The sequence below is a fragment of the Chrysoperla carnea genome, chromosome 1 (genome assembly GCF_905475395.1).
Source record: "Chrysoperla carnea chromosome 1, inChrCarn1.1, whole genome shotgun sequence".
Taxonomy (NCBI): Eukaryota; Metazoa; Arthropoda; class Insecta; order Neuroptera; family Chrysopidae; genus Chrysoperla; species Chrysoperla carnea.
In genome coordinates this window covers 12311579-12327653 of record NC_058337.1, presented here as the reverse complement: position 1 = coordinate 12327653, position 16075 = coordinate 12311579, and the positions used below count along the sequence as shown (strand labels likewise).

The window sequence follows — 16075 nt, the reverse complement described above, 5'->3', positions numbered from 1 at the left end:
TCGCGTTATTTTTTATCTAAGAATAAGGAATAGAATTATTCCGAGATAAAATTCTTAGCAAAGCGCCTAGGGTGTTTTTCAAGAACGCTTCGCGTTATATTATCTGAACATGATAGTCACAAATCGAATGTAGTTTGCTGGCGATTAACGCTTCGTGCTTTATCAAGTTACTTAATAGAGGGTTCTTTGCGTCATACAATAAAGCTCAATATTTCGTAAAATGGCGCGCTTCGCGCGCCTTTCCCAGTTTTTTTATTGATAAATTCAAGATTGAAAATAATGCAGAAAAAGCGCGCATTGCTTGATTTTCAATAACGCCATGCGTTTTATTATACAAGTAAGATTCTCACTAATCTTATGTGTCCAACACGGCGCTGTCAATTAGTGTCGAATGTTGCAATTAATGCTACAAATCATATCATAAAAGTTAGAAGCTTCTTTGTTGATGTAAATATGGTATTTTTATAACTTAGATTTATGAAAAATAATGCAAACACTGATAATCGACAATGTCTATACAGGGTATTTCAACAATTATCCCAGTCAATTGTTTGTTTTCACTTGTTTAAATATATAAACTGCAATGTTTGTAATAAAAAATAAATAACTTTTGTTTGAAACATTTTTTCGTAAACATCATAGGTAGTTTAGGACAAAACTTTATTGTCCATTTCCTACAAAATTATAAAAGGTAGAAAGTAGAAAATTTGCAAGTACCTTCAACCAGTGGATTTTATAAAAAATTCTCGAAAAACGAAAAAAATAATTAATAAATAAAGAGTTTGAAGAACTTCGAAAAGCCAAATGGCAGTCGAAAGGCCGCCATAATTGTGTTGGTTTTTTAAACTTTTATATTTTATTAAAAACTAGCTGACCCGGCGAACTTTGTTCCGCCTTAATGGCAATAAATAATCATTTTTTTTTTTTAATTGTAAAAAATACAAAAAAAAAAATACATTAATCATTCATAATTATTTCTGTATTTTAGTACATAGGTTGCTCTTCATTTAAGTACCTTGTGATACACGACATTTTTTGTTTTATTATCAGGCGCAAAAACAAACAACGCAGATGATCTTCCGACCCGTGAACATGCCACGTATAATTGACCATGGGAAAAACATGAATGTTCTAGATTTAAACCACAAACTTTTAAGGATTGGCCATTGTTTAAGAATAAAGATTGGCCAATAAGTTCATCATGGATGGCACCACCGCCGAAATAAATGTTAGTTCGATAAGGTTTCCATAGATGGCGCCACCATCGAAATAAATGTTAGTTCAATAGGGTTACCGTAGATAGCACCACATCGAAATTAATGTTAGTTCAATAAGTTTACCATAGATGGCGCCACCATCGAAATAAATGTTGGTTCAATATGTTTACTATAGATGGCACCACTACCGATAATGTTTGTATAGATAATGTTGGCACTGATATTTAACACTTTCTATATAGGGTATTTTAACAATTAACTCAGTTAATTTTTTGTTTTTATTATTATTAGATTCACACATTTGAAACATTTTTTTTTATAAACCGAAGAGTTTAGATAGTACGTAATAGCAAAAATTTAGCTTTTTGTGCGTTTTTCATTCAATTTGAACTAAAATGGTCTTTATAGAAACACGAATCACTTTATTGGATTTTTTTAATTTTTTTTTAAATTAATATAGTTTAACGGCTGTACGTGTAACAGCTTAGGTCATATGTACAGCCAATAATATACAGTGTATTATTGTTATAATTTGTTAATTAATTTTGTATCTTTAAGGTAATGATTGAGTTTAGTGAGTATTGTGTTGTTGTCGGAGAGAAGTTGATTTAGATTAGGTAGCAGGTTGTGTTTATTTCTTGTATTTTCATATTTTCTGCAGTGTATTAGTATGTGTTCTATTGTTAATGTTGTATGCCATGTTGTACATTGTGGTTGTTGATTTTTTGTTAGTAAATACGAGTGGGTGAGTTTGCGCTCCGGGCGAATGCCTGGTTTCCCCTACCCTGGATCAGGGACTGAGAATATAGATCAAAAGAAATAAATAATTTTTATAATTTTATTTATTTTTTAAAGATAAAATCACCCAATCTTAATATAAATATATACACAAAATAGCAAAAAAATAATTGAAAAATAAAAATGTACAAAATCATTTGTGATTATTTCTCACAAATTCAGGTCAGGTTTAAAGTACAAAAGACCACATAAAAGACCTCAGGTGAGATCTATGTGAAAGATGATTTAATTTTTTTTAAATGATGAATACATATACTTGAAATTTCGTGAGTGGCTTCCTTTTGTGAGTGTCTACCAAACTTTTCTCTACGATTTTTTTCGAAAAGGAAAATTTTTCAAATGAGCTTGATGACGTTATATTTGAGTTATCGTTTCGTAAAAACGTAGGAGGGAATTTGTCTGACACTAAATAATTCAGAAAAAGTGAACCGTGTACGTATTAAAAAAAAAAAAATACTTGAGTACGGCATGTTCAAGTATTATTTTAGTAGACAAGCTCATCGGTGCCATATTTTTGTTGCAAAAATATTTTATTGTTTAATAATTAATGTTATCAAGTGTGTCCGACAAATACCCTGCTGCGTTCTTTCATAACGATAACTCAAATATGACCTCACCATGCTCATTTAAAAGCCTTTTCGAAAAAAATCGCAGAGGAAAGTTTGGTAGACTCGTAAAAAAGAGTGCACATCATGATGGATGGCTGTTTTTAGTTTTATTCTTCACATTTTGGCTGTGGTTCAAGTGGATGATATATATCGGCAATTAAACGCGGATATGTTTGTATCATTTCTCTCCAACCTGTTGTGCTCTTTACACCTGAGTTATTGTTAATAAAATCAATAGCTTGAACTTTTAATTGATTAGCATTATGAAGATCGGCTAATATTAAGATTTCCGCTGCATTCCCTGTTGATAAATTTGCACATAACTCTTTTTCACATAGTCTCTTTAATCTATCTAGGGCATATTTTTCAGCTGCCGCTAAAATTTCACCAGCCATGGTTTCTAAATTTTCCACTTTTCCTGTATAAATAAATTTTAAAAGTTCATGTAATATTTCATAATTAACATCAACTATATTAACACGATTTTGTTTGCGTTCCTCCATTTCGTGCTCAAACATTGCAGCAAATACAGGACTCCGAGCAGCTAAAATAGTCTTATGTACTTTAAACTCCCTGCCATCAGCTATTAAAGTAAAATCAGAAAATTTTTTTGATTCAAATATCATACCAAAATCGTCTAGTAATCGAGATTCTGGCACTTGTATTGTACTTGAATGACCTGTTACATCACCAAGTACACTTAATTCACAAAATATTTGGAGTTTATCATCAGACAGTAGCTTATACTCCTTATTTAATACTAGATCCTTCTTGATAATATCGTAGGAAATTTCTTTTTCCAAGTAAAATCGATGTACATCTTCAAATTTATGTGCTTCTTCGCCTTTCTCATTGATTATTGCAAATTTATACTTCACTCGTGCTTCCTTTTTATCGCTTGATACAAATTTTAAGAATAATGTGAGATAGATATTGTAATCATTATTATTGTATTTTTGGTTTAGTTTCAGATGCCAAAATGAATTATGTTTCCCTGTACTAAAAGTGGGAGATGTTAACGTTCCCCCCATACCAATGATTGTTTTAAAACCCATACTAAAATTGTTTATAGTCCATAAGAAAATATGTTTATCAACTTCTATGTTCGTAAAACTTTTTTGTTCCATTTGTTTTGTTTACCACACAATTCACTATTCCACTAATAATGTTTATGTCTGACCCCCTGAATTACTCGCTGACAGAACTAAAAAAATTTATGATTTATTAAGGTTCCAAATTTATGATGCCCCCCTTTATGATAATTAAAACAATATTATGTGTCAATTAAATAATTAATTTTTCTGTTAAACATACTTTACAACAGATGGTTAGGTTCGAAAAAAAAATACTGTAGAACTGTAAATTTTTAATTTATTATTTTAGAGATGTCAACCTTGAAAAAAATAAAAGACGTTTCTAAGGCACCCAGTTTAATTTAACTGGTTTGGTCTTTTAATTCTCCGATTTCTCTCTAAAGAAAGTCCGATTCAAAAAATTTTCTATTGGACTTTTTTTTTTGAATCGCAATTTAATCGAAATGAATTTTAAATTTACGATTGAATTCGGATTCAATTTCCAATTGGTCGATTTGAAAAAACATGTAATATTTTAGTCCATTTTGAAATTGGTTTATGCAATAAAAATTACATATTTGATGAGCCAGTGGCGTAGCGAGATTAACTTGCGTGGGACGACAATATCTTTTTTTGGTCGCAGACCTGTGTTATTTAAGTGGTATTTAATGAATAATTAAGAGGAAAACTGCATAATAAAATGTATAAAAGTAGTATTTAATCGGCAATTAAATGAAAAAACCGTATAGTAGACAGAGTCGATCGTGAACCCCCATTTTATTAAGCGGTTTTCCCCCTTAATTATTCATTAAATACCACTTAAATAATTATTGAATAACTTATATTTATAAATATTGAAGCACTGAAGTACGTAATTACGTACGAATATTTAAACTGAGCGCCCAATCTCGCACCCTCTATTTCAAAAACATTTCAACGTACAAACCAAATTTCAGACAAAATTTCTAGAAAATTTTATCCTCTACAACTTTTATAATGTATGTTAATACGATTGAAGGCAAAAAAACGAGATATTCACAAAAAACTGATTTTCACGACTTTTGACCTTGAATTTCTAAGGACGCGCACGCGTGATCTTATGTGACTTTTGAGATCGGGTTATATTATTTTATCAGACCAATCAAGAAAGGTGATAGTTTATCTGCAGGGAGCGGGGGGCTTGTTTTAACGAGAGTAGGTATTAACAGTCCTCTAGCTTCTAAGCTATGCACGACAAGGCTTTACCTTCGGGCGATGCTAACGAACAAGTTACAGCACGTCATTTGCCTGCCGACAATGTTGTTGTGGCACATGGGTGCCAAAAAACAGGGAATCGAATATTTTTACGTCGTGTTTTTTTTTTTTTTTGAGCTTTAATTCATTACTTATTTGATTGAGGATTTATGTATTTCTAATATTTATTGGAGCATAACATCTGCAATATTTATTGGAGCATAACATTAAGTGGAGCATAACATCTGCATGTTGTTTTGTTCAACTAATGAAGAGTTATTTATTAATAATTTTTTATGTTTGAAAAGTACCTCTGAGGCTAGTATTAACCAAATGCGTGGGGTAAGTATTAACCTGTTTGCCCACGAGAAAGGTGTGAGGTTCAAAATTGAAAGTGATGTTTACCTATTATTGCAGAATGAAGAATTACAAACGCACAACAACTAGGGGCACCACTACTAAAGAGGTGTATGAGTTAACAGTATAGGAGCCACTAAATTCTAATCGAAAATATAGGGATATTGCAACGAAGCCGGCTTGATATTCATTGTAAGGCTTAATAACCCTAGACTGATTTTCAAAGAACAACAATAACGTTCTCTTGTCGAATATTTAAAGAAAAGTGCCTCGGTTTACTTCGGATTGCTTCCAGAACAACTTAGATCTCTAGCATACGAAACAGCCGTTGATTCATATATTCCTTTTCTGGAGTAAGAAAACAAAAAAGGCTGAGCCAAACTACCAGTATGAGCTGATGTTATACCTCTTTCAATCGTACCAACATCCATTCATTTTTGAAAAATATACATGGGTGAAACCGGTCTCACCACTTTCCAGATTCCAAGAAAGATTGTAGCACAGAAAATAATTAAGCGAGCTGGATCTGCAATACATGGTGAAAGAGGCACTTTGAACACTCTGCGGCTGCAGTAAATGCAATTGGCATCACTATTGACAATTCTGCTTCTTACAATAAAAAGAACCAAACAAAATGATTCGCCTATTATAGTGATATCTGTTCAACGAGTGAAATAAATGCAAGTTTACTGCCATTAAACTTGGATTTATTTTCTGCTGGGGATATAAGGTCTTAAATAGGGATATATTGTCTACATTTTTTTTACAAAGGAGAATTTTATACGCTGTATGCATGAAATATATATCAAAGTATACTAATTTTTAACCCCCGCAGTGAAAAAAGGGGTGTTATAAATTTGACCCCTATGTGTGTGTGCCTGCCTGTCTGTGGCATTGTACTGCCTAAACGGATGAACCAAATTTGATTTTATGTTTTGTTTGAAAGGTAATTTCATGGGGAGTGTTCCTAGCTATTTCAAATGCGAGTTTAGGGTTCCGTATCCGAAAAAACTAAAAAGTTGGCGATGATTTTCAAAATCGATTCAGTTTAGAAAGACTAAGGAGAAAAGTAATTAAATAGAGAGTATTCTTAGATATGTTCCAGGTGTGAGTTAAGGATTCCGTACCCGATAATTTCGTCGGGGGTTTTTTAAATACAGTCAAATCTAGGTAAATGAGAAAACTCTATAAGTGAGAGTAATAGCCAGGACCCGTCATTTTAAGCTTCCAAAACCTCTATTAGCGAGAAACAGAAATATCTGTAAGAGAGAGTCGTTTTCCCCTCATGGACCTCCGTAAGTGAGACTGCTACTTATCTATACCTCTATAAGCGACAGTCGAGCTTTATTTATTTATATTATTTAGGAGGAACTATATTTCATCATTTTCCATATTTATTACTACATTCGTACTTGCTATGACTTGTTATTGCTGCGTACCTCTATAAGAAAGAAACGCTACCCATGTACCTGCAGTAACGAGAAACTTGGGTTAGTGAGAAACCTCTATAAGCGCGAATGAGATTGTGCTCCCTTGAACTCTTGCTTATCCAAGTTTGACTGTATTGTAAATTTCACTTGTAGTTCCAAGTTTGTAACGCTTAAAAATATTGATGGTACGAACCAAATTTTAGTATGCGTGTTCATAAAGTCATCTAATTAGTCCATTTTCGGTTGTTTGTCTGTCAGCACGATAACTAAAATACGTAAAGATATGTCAAGCTGAAATAGCGTGCGCATTACGTATGAAAAGTGAGTTTTAGTTCGTAAATGAGCAACATATTAATTGCGTCAAGAGTCCGTGGGGCCCATCTTGTACATCGTTAGAGATAGAACGAAATATTTCTTGTTTATTTTATAAATATGAACAATGTTCCTTATAAAAAATAAACGACTTTTTTTGAAACATTATTTGGTAAACATTATTGTTCAAGACAAAATTTTGGTGTCTATTTTTTCCAAAAAATTATAAAAGATAGAGAATAGAAAATTTGCAAGTAACTTCAACTAGTGCTCTTGTAAAACTTTCTCGAAAAATGAAAAAAATAGTAAGCAAATAAATAGTTAAAAATAATAAGTAAAAAAAAGAACATCGAAAAGTCAAATGGCGGTTGAAGGGCGCCATAATTGTGTTGGTTTTTTAAATTTTTCTAATAAATTTAAAAAAAAATGCAGGCACTGATATTCAACACTTTCTATTTCAACAATTAACTCAGTCAATTGTTTGTTTTCACTTGTTTTTATTATTATAGTTTCAAAAATTTGAAACCACCGTTTTACACCCAACGAATCAAGTTTATACTTTATTATTTTTATAATTTTAGTATTCGGAAAATGTTTTAAAAATTCAGAATATAGACCAAAACAAAAAATGATATTTATAATTTTATTTATTTTTTCTGATGTTTTTCATTTGTACAAAATATTGTAAGTTTATGCATGTAAAAGAAAATAAGATAAAATCACACAATCTTAATATAAATATACAAAATAGCAAAAAATTGAAAAATAAAAATGTACAAAATCATTTGTGATTATTTCTCACAATATATATTCAGGTCAGGTTTAAACTACAAAAGACCTCATAAAAGACCTCAGGTGAGATCTTTGTGAAAGATGATATAAGATTCTTGTTAGAAATAACAATCAATTATATTATTTTTATCAAAAATCATTAAATGCGGAATCCCGTAAAACCAATTCTTTGAGACACTCCAAAAAAAAAAGTGTTTATAAAATCTTTTAAAATTCAAACTAGACCTAAAAAATCACGTGTATCGTTCCATAAAAAAACAAAAAAAACCTGTCAATAAATACGTAAAATTAAGAGAGAGACTTCGTTCATCATATTAATTTAATATTGACGGTTGTTATATTGATTGTATGGATTGTATTGGGTTGGATTGTATGCGTTGTATTGTGGATTGTATGGATTTAATCCACGGTTTTTGGCAGCAATGTATTCTAATGATCGTTGAATTGCAAGTGGTGTTGGTGGCGGTGTTGGAAGATGAGCACCTTCTGCTCGGAAACCATTTTCATCAGCAATATAACGTACTGAGATTGGTGTACCATCAGGTGCTGTGTATGAATATGATCCAGTTACTGATTCGGCTTCAATATTTGTGCCAGGATTTTTTAAGACACCAGTTTCCTGAGCGGTTTTACCATCAGCAGTTGTGAAACTATAATTATTAAAAGACGAATTTCAAATTTGTATTTTTCAAGATATTTTACTCATCAGGGTATCATCGTTAGTAAAAAAAAAACGGACTACTTTAAGTTTTACACTCATAAATAATAGCTACGTAATTATTGATAATTGCATTCAAGTATTACTTGAAACAATGTTGCATATATTGTTTCATAATTTAATATAATTATTTTGTAAAGTCTGGTTTATGAAAAAATGACTACCTACATTGCTTTTTATTTCTAAAAGAATAATCAATATCTAGCAAAAAAAAAGTCCCGTTCAAACAATCGGATTTAATCCTATCGAAAATTATTTGAATATTCTTATTCATTTCTCTACTGATTTAATTTCCATGAAAGATATACTTTTTTTAAACTATCAAAAATTATTGTTTAAAGATTAAACTCTAGTACTATAATTTTTAGTAGTTTTTATAGATTTTAGTCCTAGATTTAAAAAACCGTCAGCGTAGTAAATTCACTAAGCAAAATTTTTCCGCAAAAAATATCAATCTTTGCCTTGTCCAGACAACTCAATGTAGGTGTTTTTAAAAAGATATGGCAATTATATAGAAATAGCTATTTTTTATATGAAATATCGAAAAATTAACATTTTGTAAAGGTTTGTAACTACACACCAACTTTTATTAATTTTTTTACCCACTCGAAGGGTGGATTGATGAAAATTAATATTTTAGTTGTCAAAAATCATTAATTTTTAGTTTTTTATTTTCAATTATATTTTGTAAAAATGTGTTTTTTTAGTATGTTTCAGACGAAAATTAATTTTGTTTACAAAGGTAATAAAAAATAGAACAATTTGAAAAAAAAATTATAGAATTTAGAATAAGTACATACTATTTTCTTTAATTTTCATGAAAGATTATTTCAACAACAAAATTATTATCTTTTTAATTCAATTTATTGTCTTATTTGTAAACCAAGGTACCTATATCAAATTCGTAAATATTCAATTTTACCGTCGAGTTTTAATAATATTAATTTGTCGATATTTTGTGTCAAAAAATATTATGGGCAGTGATTCTTCATAAACATAGCTAAGGATGTATAAGCACTGTAGTAGGGGCACTAATTTAAAAAATTGATCTTTTCAATTTTGATTTTGAATTCTGTTATAACTTAACGATATAAGACGAAAAGTAAGAATACAATTTTTCGATATCTGGCGTATTTTTCAAAATATTGAAAAATTTTGTTTAGTTATTCAGATTTCGATATTTGGTAAACAATGGCTGCCATCGAAAAATTTTATTCTTATTTTTCGTCTACATTCTATAGATACACTAAAATTCATCATCAAAGTTGAAGTTAAGATAAAAATAATTTTAACCCTAACTGTACCCTGCTCGTACATCCCTTATATGGATAGAGACTTGGTTTATTGCTAATACAATTAAGTTTTTTTTTAAATTTGTTCATTCGTTCCAAGTGAAAATTATCAAAAACTTTCAAAGTATGACGTTTTTTGAGATTTCTCCATAACAGCAATGTATTTTATTTCGATTTTCAATGATATTTTTCTTAAAAATTTGCATGAATAACTAAGCTGAAATTTTAACCACATATTCTTTGAGTAAGTCTACTTATAAAAAATTTTGTGCCTTTAAATCAAGTATTGTTGCCATGCTCATACATCCTTAAGGTATAAACGTTTTAAATGTTTTCAGACTTTTATACTTCAAATGTCAATTTTGTCATGGCAAAACGTTGTGCTTAAAGAAAGAGAATAATTTTTTCTTTAAAGCGCTAACCATCCGAGAGTAGCTCAATCTTTAATTTAGACTTTAATAATGGATAATAATAAATGTAAATTAATTACAAATAGTAGTTTGTAGTTGTAGTCCATATATTATGTCTAATTTTGAAATATTTATGTTAGTTAGGCAACTTGTTGTTCAGAAATACAAAAACAAGTATTATTTATCATTATAGATTTATACAGATAAACTATGATATTTTGTGTATATACAACATTTTATTAATGACGTATCAGGAAAAATATAAATCAGCGATTTCGGATACGGGTAATGAATGTCAAAATCCGCGGATATGAATACGAATCCTTGTTTAAAAGTAACAAATTTCGTCCGATGAATGTTTAAACTTGTTCAGGCAGATATAAAGTAAAAAACTAAAATATTGCTTTATACGTCGAGTATTTTTTGTAGATTTGATTTTTCGTATAATTTTTAATGCTTTAATTATTATAAATTTGTATTAACTTAGCTTTTATCTTTTTCTTTTTGCTGTAACCGAAAAAATTTAATCAAAAGATCCGCTAAAAAAGAAACGGGTACAGACAGGCATCTTTTATTACACTTGTTAGACAACTTTTTCCGAACTAGTCATTCAATAATAGACCCCGAAATCTCATAAAGTCCGAAAAATCAATGTATATCAAGAATCACTTTTCATTTTAAAAAGACTGAAGTTTTGATACAAACACTTGGAGGCGAATAATTGCCAAATTCGTATGAAACAATAATGATTTATTAATAGTACGAGCACCAAGACAATTTTAGACTTAGGGTTGAAATTATTTGTACCTTATTTTCTGAGGAAGATGAATTTTGTTATAATTTCAAGAATGTAGACGAAAAATAAGAATAAAATTTTTCGTATCTGCCTTGGTTTTCGAAATATCTAAAGCTAAATAATCAAACAAAATTTTCAATTTTCGATATTTTGAAAATTACTCCAGATATCGAAAAGTTTTTTTCTTACTTTTCGTCTTAACGTAATTCAACATCAAAATTGAAAAAATATATATTTCGTTAAATTTGTGTCCCCATTACCGTGTTTATAAATCCTTAATTAGTCGGGCACAATGGGCTTTTTTTGTTTTCCATAATTTATTAACGTTTTTACTTTAATTTAAATAGTTTTTTTTTTTTTTTAATTTCCACCGACTAGTTTTGTAATTTATGAAAACATATCATCCATCTACCGTTTTACCATAAGATCAATGGTAAAATTTTCAGAATTGATTTAGATTTAGTCCAAGTTCATATAAAAAAGTTAAGCTTTTTATTCAAAATTGACATGGCGCTCATACATCCTTTTCATTTTGAATAAATTTAAAAACATAATTTGGTTTATTTTCATCAATTAATTCGCGTGGTTCTATTTTTTAGAGCGAAATGTTTTTTTTTTTTTAAAGTATTTTCTTATTTTGCATATTTTCAAATATGCAAGCGTCGACTTTTCTGTAGGTGCCTACTATTTACATTTCGATCAAACCCATTGCTTACCTGTATTGGTAGGAGCCATCAGGATTCACTTCTTGGGTTTGCGATGTAATAGGTATGTATGGTTTCTGTACATAATTATATGCGGCAGCAGCAACAGGATTGTAAATGTTACGATTTGGGTTGTAGACATTTGGATTATACGCATTTGGATTATATGCATTTTGATTATATACATTTGGATTGTATATATTTGGATTATATTTGGCTGCATTATAACCAAAATTTTGTGGTTTTGCCATTGCAATAGCAATTAAACAAGTTGCAATAAACTGAAATATTAAAAAAAAAAAATTATTATTGAAAATTAATACCCATTGTTAATATAGAGAATAACTATTTTAAATAGGGATTCTGCTCCAGAATTCTCGAGAAATTTATCTTAAGTTGAGACAGGAAAAAAAACCTCAATGTCTCGATAATTCGAAATATCTATTTAGTTTTACTAAAAAAACGCATATAACACGCAGTGTTGGATTTACCGGGAAGCAAAGGAAGCAATTGCTTGGGGCCCTGCTTGGACAGGGGCCCCAAAAAATGGAAAATTTTAAAAACACATTCTAAAATTTGAAAAAAAAAAATAACACATGAAAAAAAGAAAAAATCCATGTCAACAATATATATATTGTACCAAGTCATTTTCAAGGATGAACTGTTTTCAGCGTTTCCAAATGTTGAATGCCTCATCAGGCTATTCCTTACAATACCGATAGCTAATAGTACAAGGGAGAGATCGTTCAGCGCATTAAAACGCGTCAAAAATTATTTACGCTCATCGATGTGTCAAGAAAAAGTTAGTGAATTAGGCTTACTGTTTATCGAAAAAGACAAGCTTGAAAAACTTGACTTTGATGATGTCATTCATCAATTTGCGACTGAGAAAAGTAGAAAGAAGTTGTAATTTAGATAGTAAATTATAAGTTAACTGTAAAATATATTGATTATGCAAAATTAACTAATTATTCATTATTTTGAAATATCGGGGGGGGGGGGTTTACAATGAGGGCCCCAAAAACCTGAGGTTGCTTGGGGCCCCGTCAAAGGTAAATCCGGCACTGATAACACGTAGATAATAGATTATATCCAGACTCAAATTCTAGTTCAACCGAAGTTTCGTACATCGCGAACCAAGATGAATGACGAGGACCTCAAACTCGAATATGAATTATTTGAACTTCAATTTAAAAAGACCATTCAGGCAGCTGAAACTACTGACAAAACCAGTCAGACTCAAATAACTACAAACTTAATTTAAAAAATAATTTCAGTGATTTGAGTCTACTGTGAAACGAACGCCTACTCTTGAAAAAATGTACAAAGCGGTAGTGACTATTAAGGTAATACTATCGGTAATAGACTTTGCATTCTGAATTTAATGAAACTTGGCATAGTTGTCCATTATTATATCATAATTAACCAGTTAAATTTTTAGGCGCCTTCAGAGAACTGAAAATCTGAACTTCCAGTTTTGTGAAATAAAATAAAATCTGTGATTTCCCATAAGGATCAATTTTTCAGTTCTCTGAAGGCCCCTAAAAATGATATAATAAAACTGGTTAATTATGATATAATAATGGACAACTATGCCAAATTTCATTAAATTTTGAATGCAAAGTCTATTACCGATAGTACTACCTTAAGCCATAATTGACCGAAAATGAGCATTTTTTCTCGTTATCGGGCAACATTGCACTAAAATAAGAAACTGTCAATCATATTATGCTGTGAAGAAAAAGCTTTGAATTAAAATTTGATTTCTTTGTTGATTATTTTGTGGATGTTGCTGATACAATTTTAGGTGGCATACTATGCACAAATTAAAAAGTATTGAAAGTTAATTATGATTTGTTTAAAAGAAAAACTGTGATGTTATTAACATAATCTGTTTTTATAAAAAGTGCATTTTTAGTTAAAGTTGGTAGCAAAATGTTTGTTTTGGGTAAGATTGTTGTACATTTGGGAACTGGTAGGAAACCATATACTCTTTACTGGTTATATAGAAGAACCGAGTATACAGTTGGTTTGATTTATTGTTTATTTTTGATTTTCAAAATAATAAAGGCAATTTATGGTAACAAAAAAATGAGATTTAATTGATCTCATTCATTATCAGTCTAACTTGTAATAAAGCAATAATTGAAAATAACGTCCTATTTTATTATAAATTTCTAAATTTCTCGAGAAATCCTGGTCTAGAATTCTCGTGCCTCAAGAAATAAAAAGGTCGAGAAATCAGGAACCCTAATTTTAAATTTTTATACTAATAATATTTAACAATCTAGGCACTTTATTTTAATGAATTTAGTTTATTTAATTTATGTTTCAGAAATTTCAAGACTTTCAGTTTATACAATTAATTTGACTAATATTTATATCCAAATATTATTAAAATAAAATTTTTAAATTAACTTTTTTCCCAAAATTAGTGAAAAATAAAAATGTTCTTATATAAAAGTCTCGTAATTTTTTCACATTTTAAAATGGATTTTTATTGACTTGAAGTATTGAGACAGAGTTGTTCAAGAAAAATATCACGACACTCGAAATGAAACTGTATATTAGAAATTAATTTGAAAAATATCTTCGATATGTCGATTGAAATCAGTATCTTTACGTAAAATTAAAAAAAAAATAATTAAATATATCTAAAACAAATTACAAAAATTACAGGGCAGCAAATAAAAAATCGAAAAAAGATAATTTTTGTAACATCTCACAATAAATTAATACATATAATTAAATAACAAAATAATATGAAATTCATTAAATAATTGATTGTGATTTGTGACTAAAATTTAAATGTTTTAAAAATTATTATGTTCGTTTTTTGTATATTTATTTATTTACTGCTCTGTTATGTCATTTGTTTTGTACTTTTTTTTAAACGTGTTGTACGATTAAATTAGCTCCTGATGAGGATGGCGTTGTAATCGAAATATCAAAATTTAACCAAACATAATATTTTTTTGTATTTTTTTATATATTATTAAATACAATTTTCATGTTAAATTTTATTTAGAGTGTCGTTTTATTATTTGAATATATTCACATGTTTTAAATTAGATAATTTTTTTCGCACTTAAATTTTCACAATAACTGTTATTAAGAAAATATACAAAAGTTCACTTACAATTTTCATGATTGTTGAGAATAAAAAAAACAAAATTTTTAAGAAAAATCCCAAAAGAAAATTGGTAACAATTAACCCACAACTAATACCTATTGACGAATCAAGTAACTAGAGCCGAATATACTTTGTAAATTAAAATCAGTGCGTATTTATTCAAAAATTTGCATTGTGGATGAGAGAAGTTAGTTGGACTGACGCATCCATTTAAAATCATATATCCTGGAATTAATATGAATATTTAATTTTTATTTTTATTCAAATATTTCTTCTCTTTATCTAACATAATGTTTATCTTGCAAATTCTACATGTGAGAATCAATTCCCCCACTGTAGTACATATAATATATTATTAAAATAGCAAAAAATAAAAAAAATAAAGAATCTAAATAACAAACAAATAGAATTGGTCCATCTCTATTTATCAAGATGGTCTTCTGTTACAGACAGACTTCAGTACCATCATCAACTCTGATCTCTTACCATATTTGATATTTTGCATGGTATTGGTAAAAAAAAAAGTAATAATTTGCTCTCCTACCCAAGTAAGTGTCCTTATTTTTAAAATGATTTGTAGGAATTTTTAAATTTAATTGATCTTTAAATAATTATATCATCGATCGATATATTATAATAATATTTTTTATAATAAGATGATCTAATTTTTGTGCATTTATTGTGATTTATTACAGTGATTTCAAAATATTAATCGTTGTTTTATTTTACCTTTATAATCTTTATACAACAATCGAGTGAACAAAAATTTATTATTGATAACCGATTAAAGTCGAAATATCAATTGCGTTGATAAATCTCTTATTAACTTCCCACTATAGGAAGTTATTGTAATGGGCCGATTTTCGAAATCGAAATTTTACAACATATCTTTACGTTTCATGGCTAAGGATAAGGCAGAAACATTAATTTGGAGAAGGCGTATGTGTGTCTGTGTGTTTGTGCGTAGATATTATTTCGCCTTCGTTGAGGTGCCGATTGAAGCGCATTTATGGCAATATGATCCGAAAATAATTTCATAATATTCGATCGAGTCGTTTGGGGCCGGGCGAGTTTTTATTTTTAAAATTTTTTATAACTGTTTATTATGGTGGGAAGTTATTGGTGTGGACCTCAAGGGTCGCTCCAAACTCTATCCACGGCTTGTTTCATATTGATTTTTGTATTTTTTGTTAATAGAGCAG

At 29.3% G+C, this 16075-nt stretch overlaps 2 protein-coding genes across 3 annotated transcripts; both read right to left on the bottom strand.

The window, feature by feature from the left end:
* Positions 1-2693: 2693 nt before the first annotated feature.
* Positions 2694-3789, bottom strand: LOC123305884 (speckle-type POZ protein-like). The gene has a single exon (XM_044887725.1). The coding sequence runs from the start codon at positions 3748-3750 to the stop codon at positions 2731-2733; it is 1020 nt and encodes a 339-aa protein (XP_044743660.1). The 5' UTR covers positions 3751-3789; the 3' UTR covers positions 2694-2730.
* Positions 3790-7792: 4003 nt separating this feature from the next.
* LOC123305889 (endocuticle structural glycoprotein SgAbd-2-like) lies at positions 7793-14989 on the bottom strand. Of its 2 annotated transcripts, none has more exons than XM_044887729.1 (3): positions 14880-14989; positions 11753-12021; positions 7793-8470 (listed from the first exon to the last, which is right to left on the bottom strand). In XM_044887729.1, exons 1-3 carry the CDS (start codon positions 14886-14888, stop codon positions 8140-8142), a joined length of 609 nt encoding a protein of 202 aa, XP_044743664.1. In that variant the 5' UTR covers positions 14889-14989; the 3' UTR covers positions 7793-8139. The 2 variants fall into 2 exon arrangements, with proteins under 2 accessions (XP_044743664.1, XP_044743665.1); XM_044887730.1 differs by lacking the exon at positions 14880-14989 and adding an exon at positions 13329-13346.
* Between the last annotated feature and the right edge of the window lie 1086 nt (positions 14990-16075).

What these genes read in the sequence shown, in the direction of transcription:
- LOC123305884 (XM_044887725.1), bottom strand. Translation starts at nt 3,750, where the DNA reads ATGGAACAAAAAAGTTTTACGAACATAGAAGTTGATAAACATATTTTC.
- LOC123305889 (XM_044887730.1), bottom strand. An exon ending in GATGGCTCCTACCAATACAG is followed by an intron (nt 8,471 to 11,752) that starts GTAAGCAATGGG and finishes TAATAATTATAG; the next exon opens with TTTCACAACTGCTGATGGTA.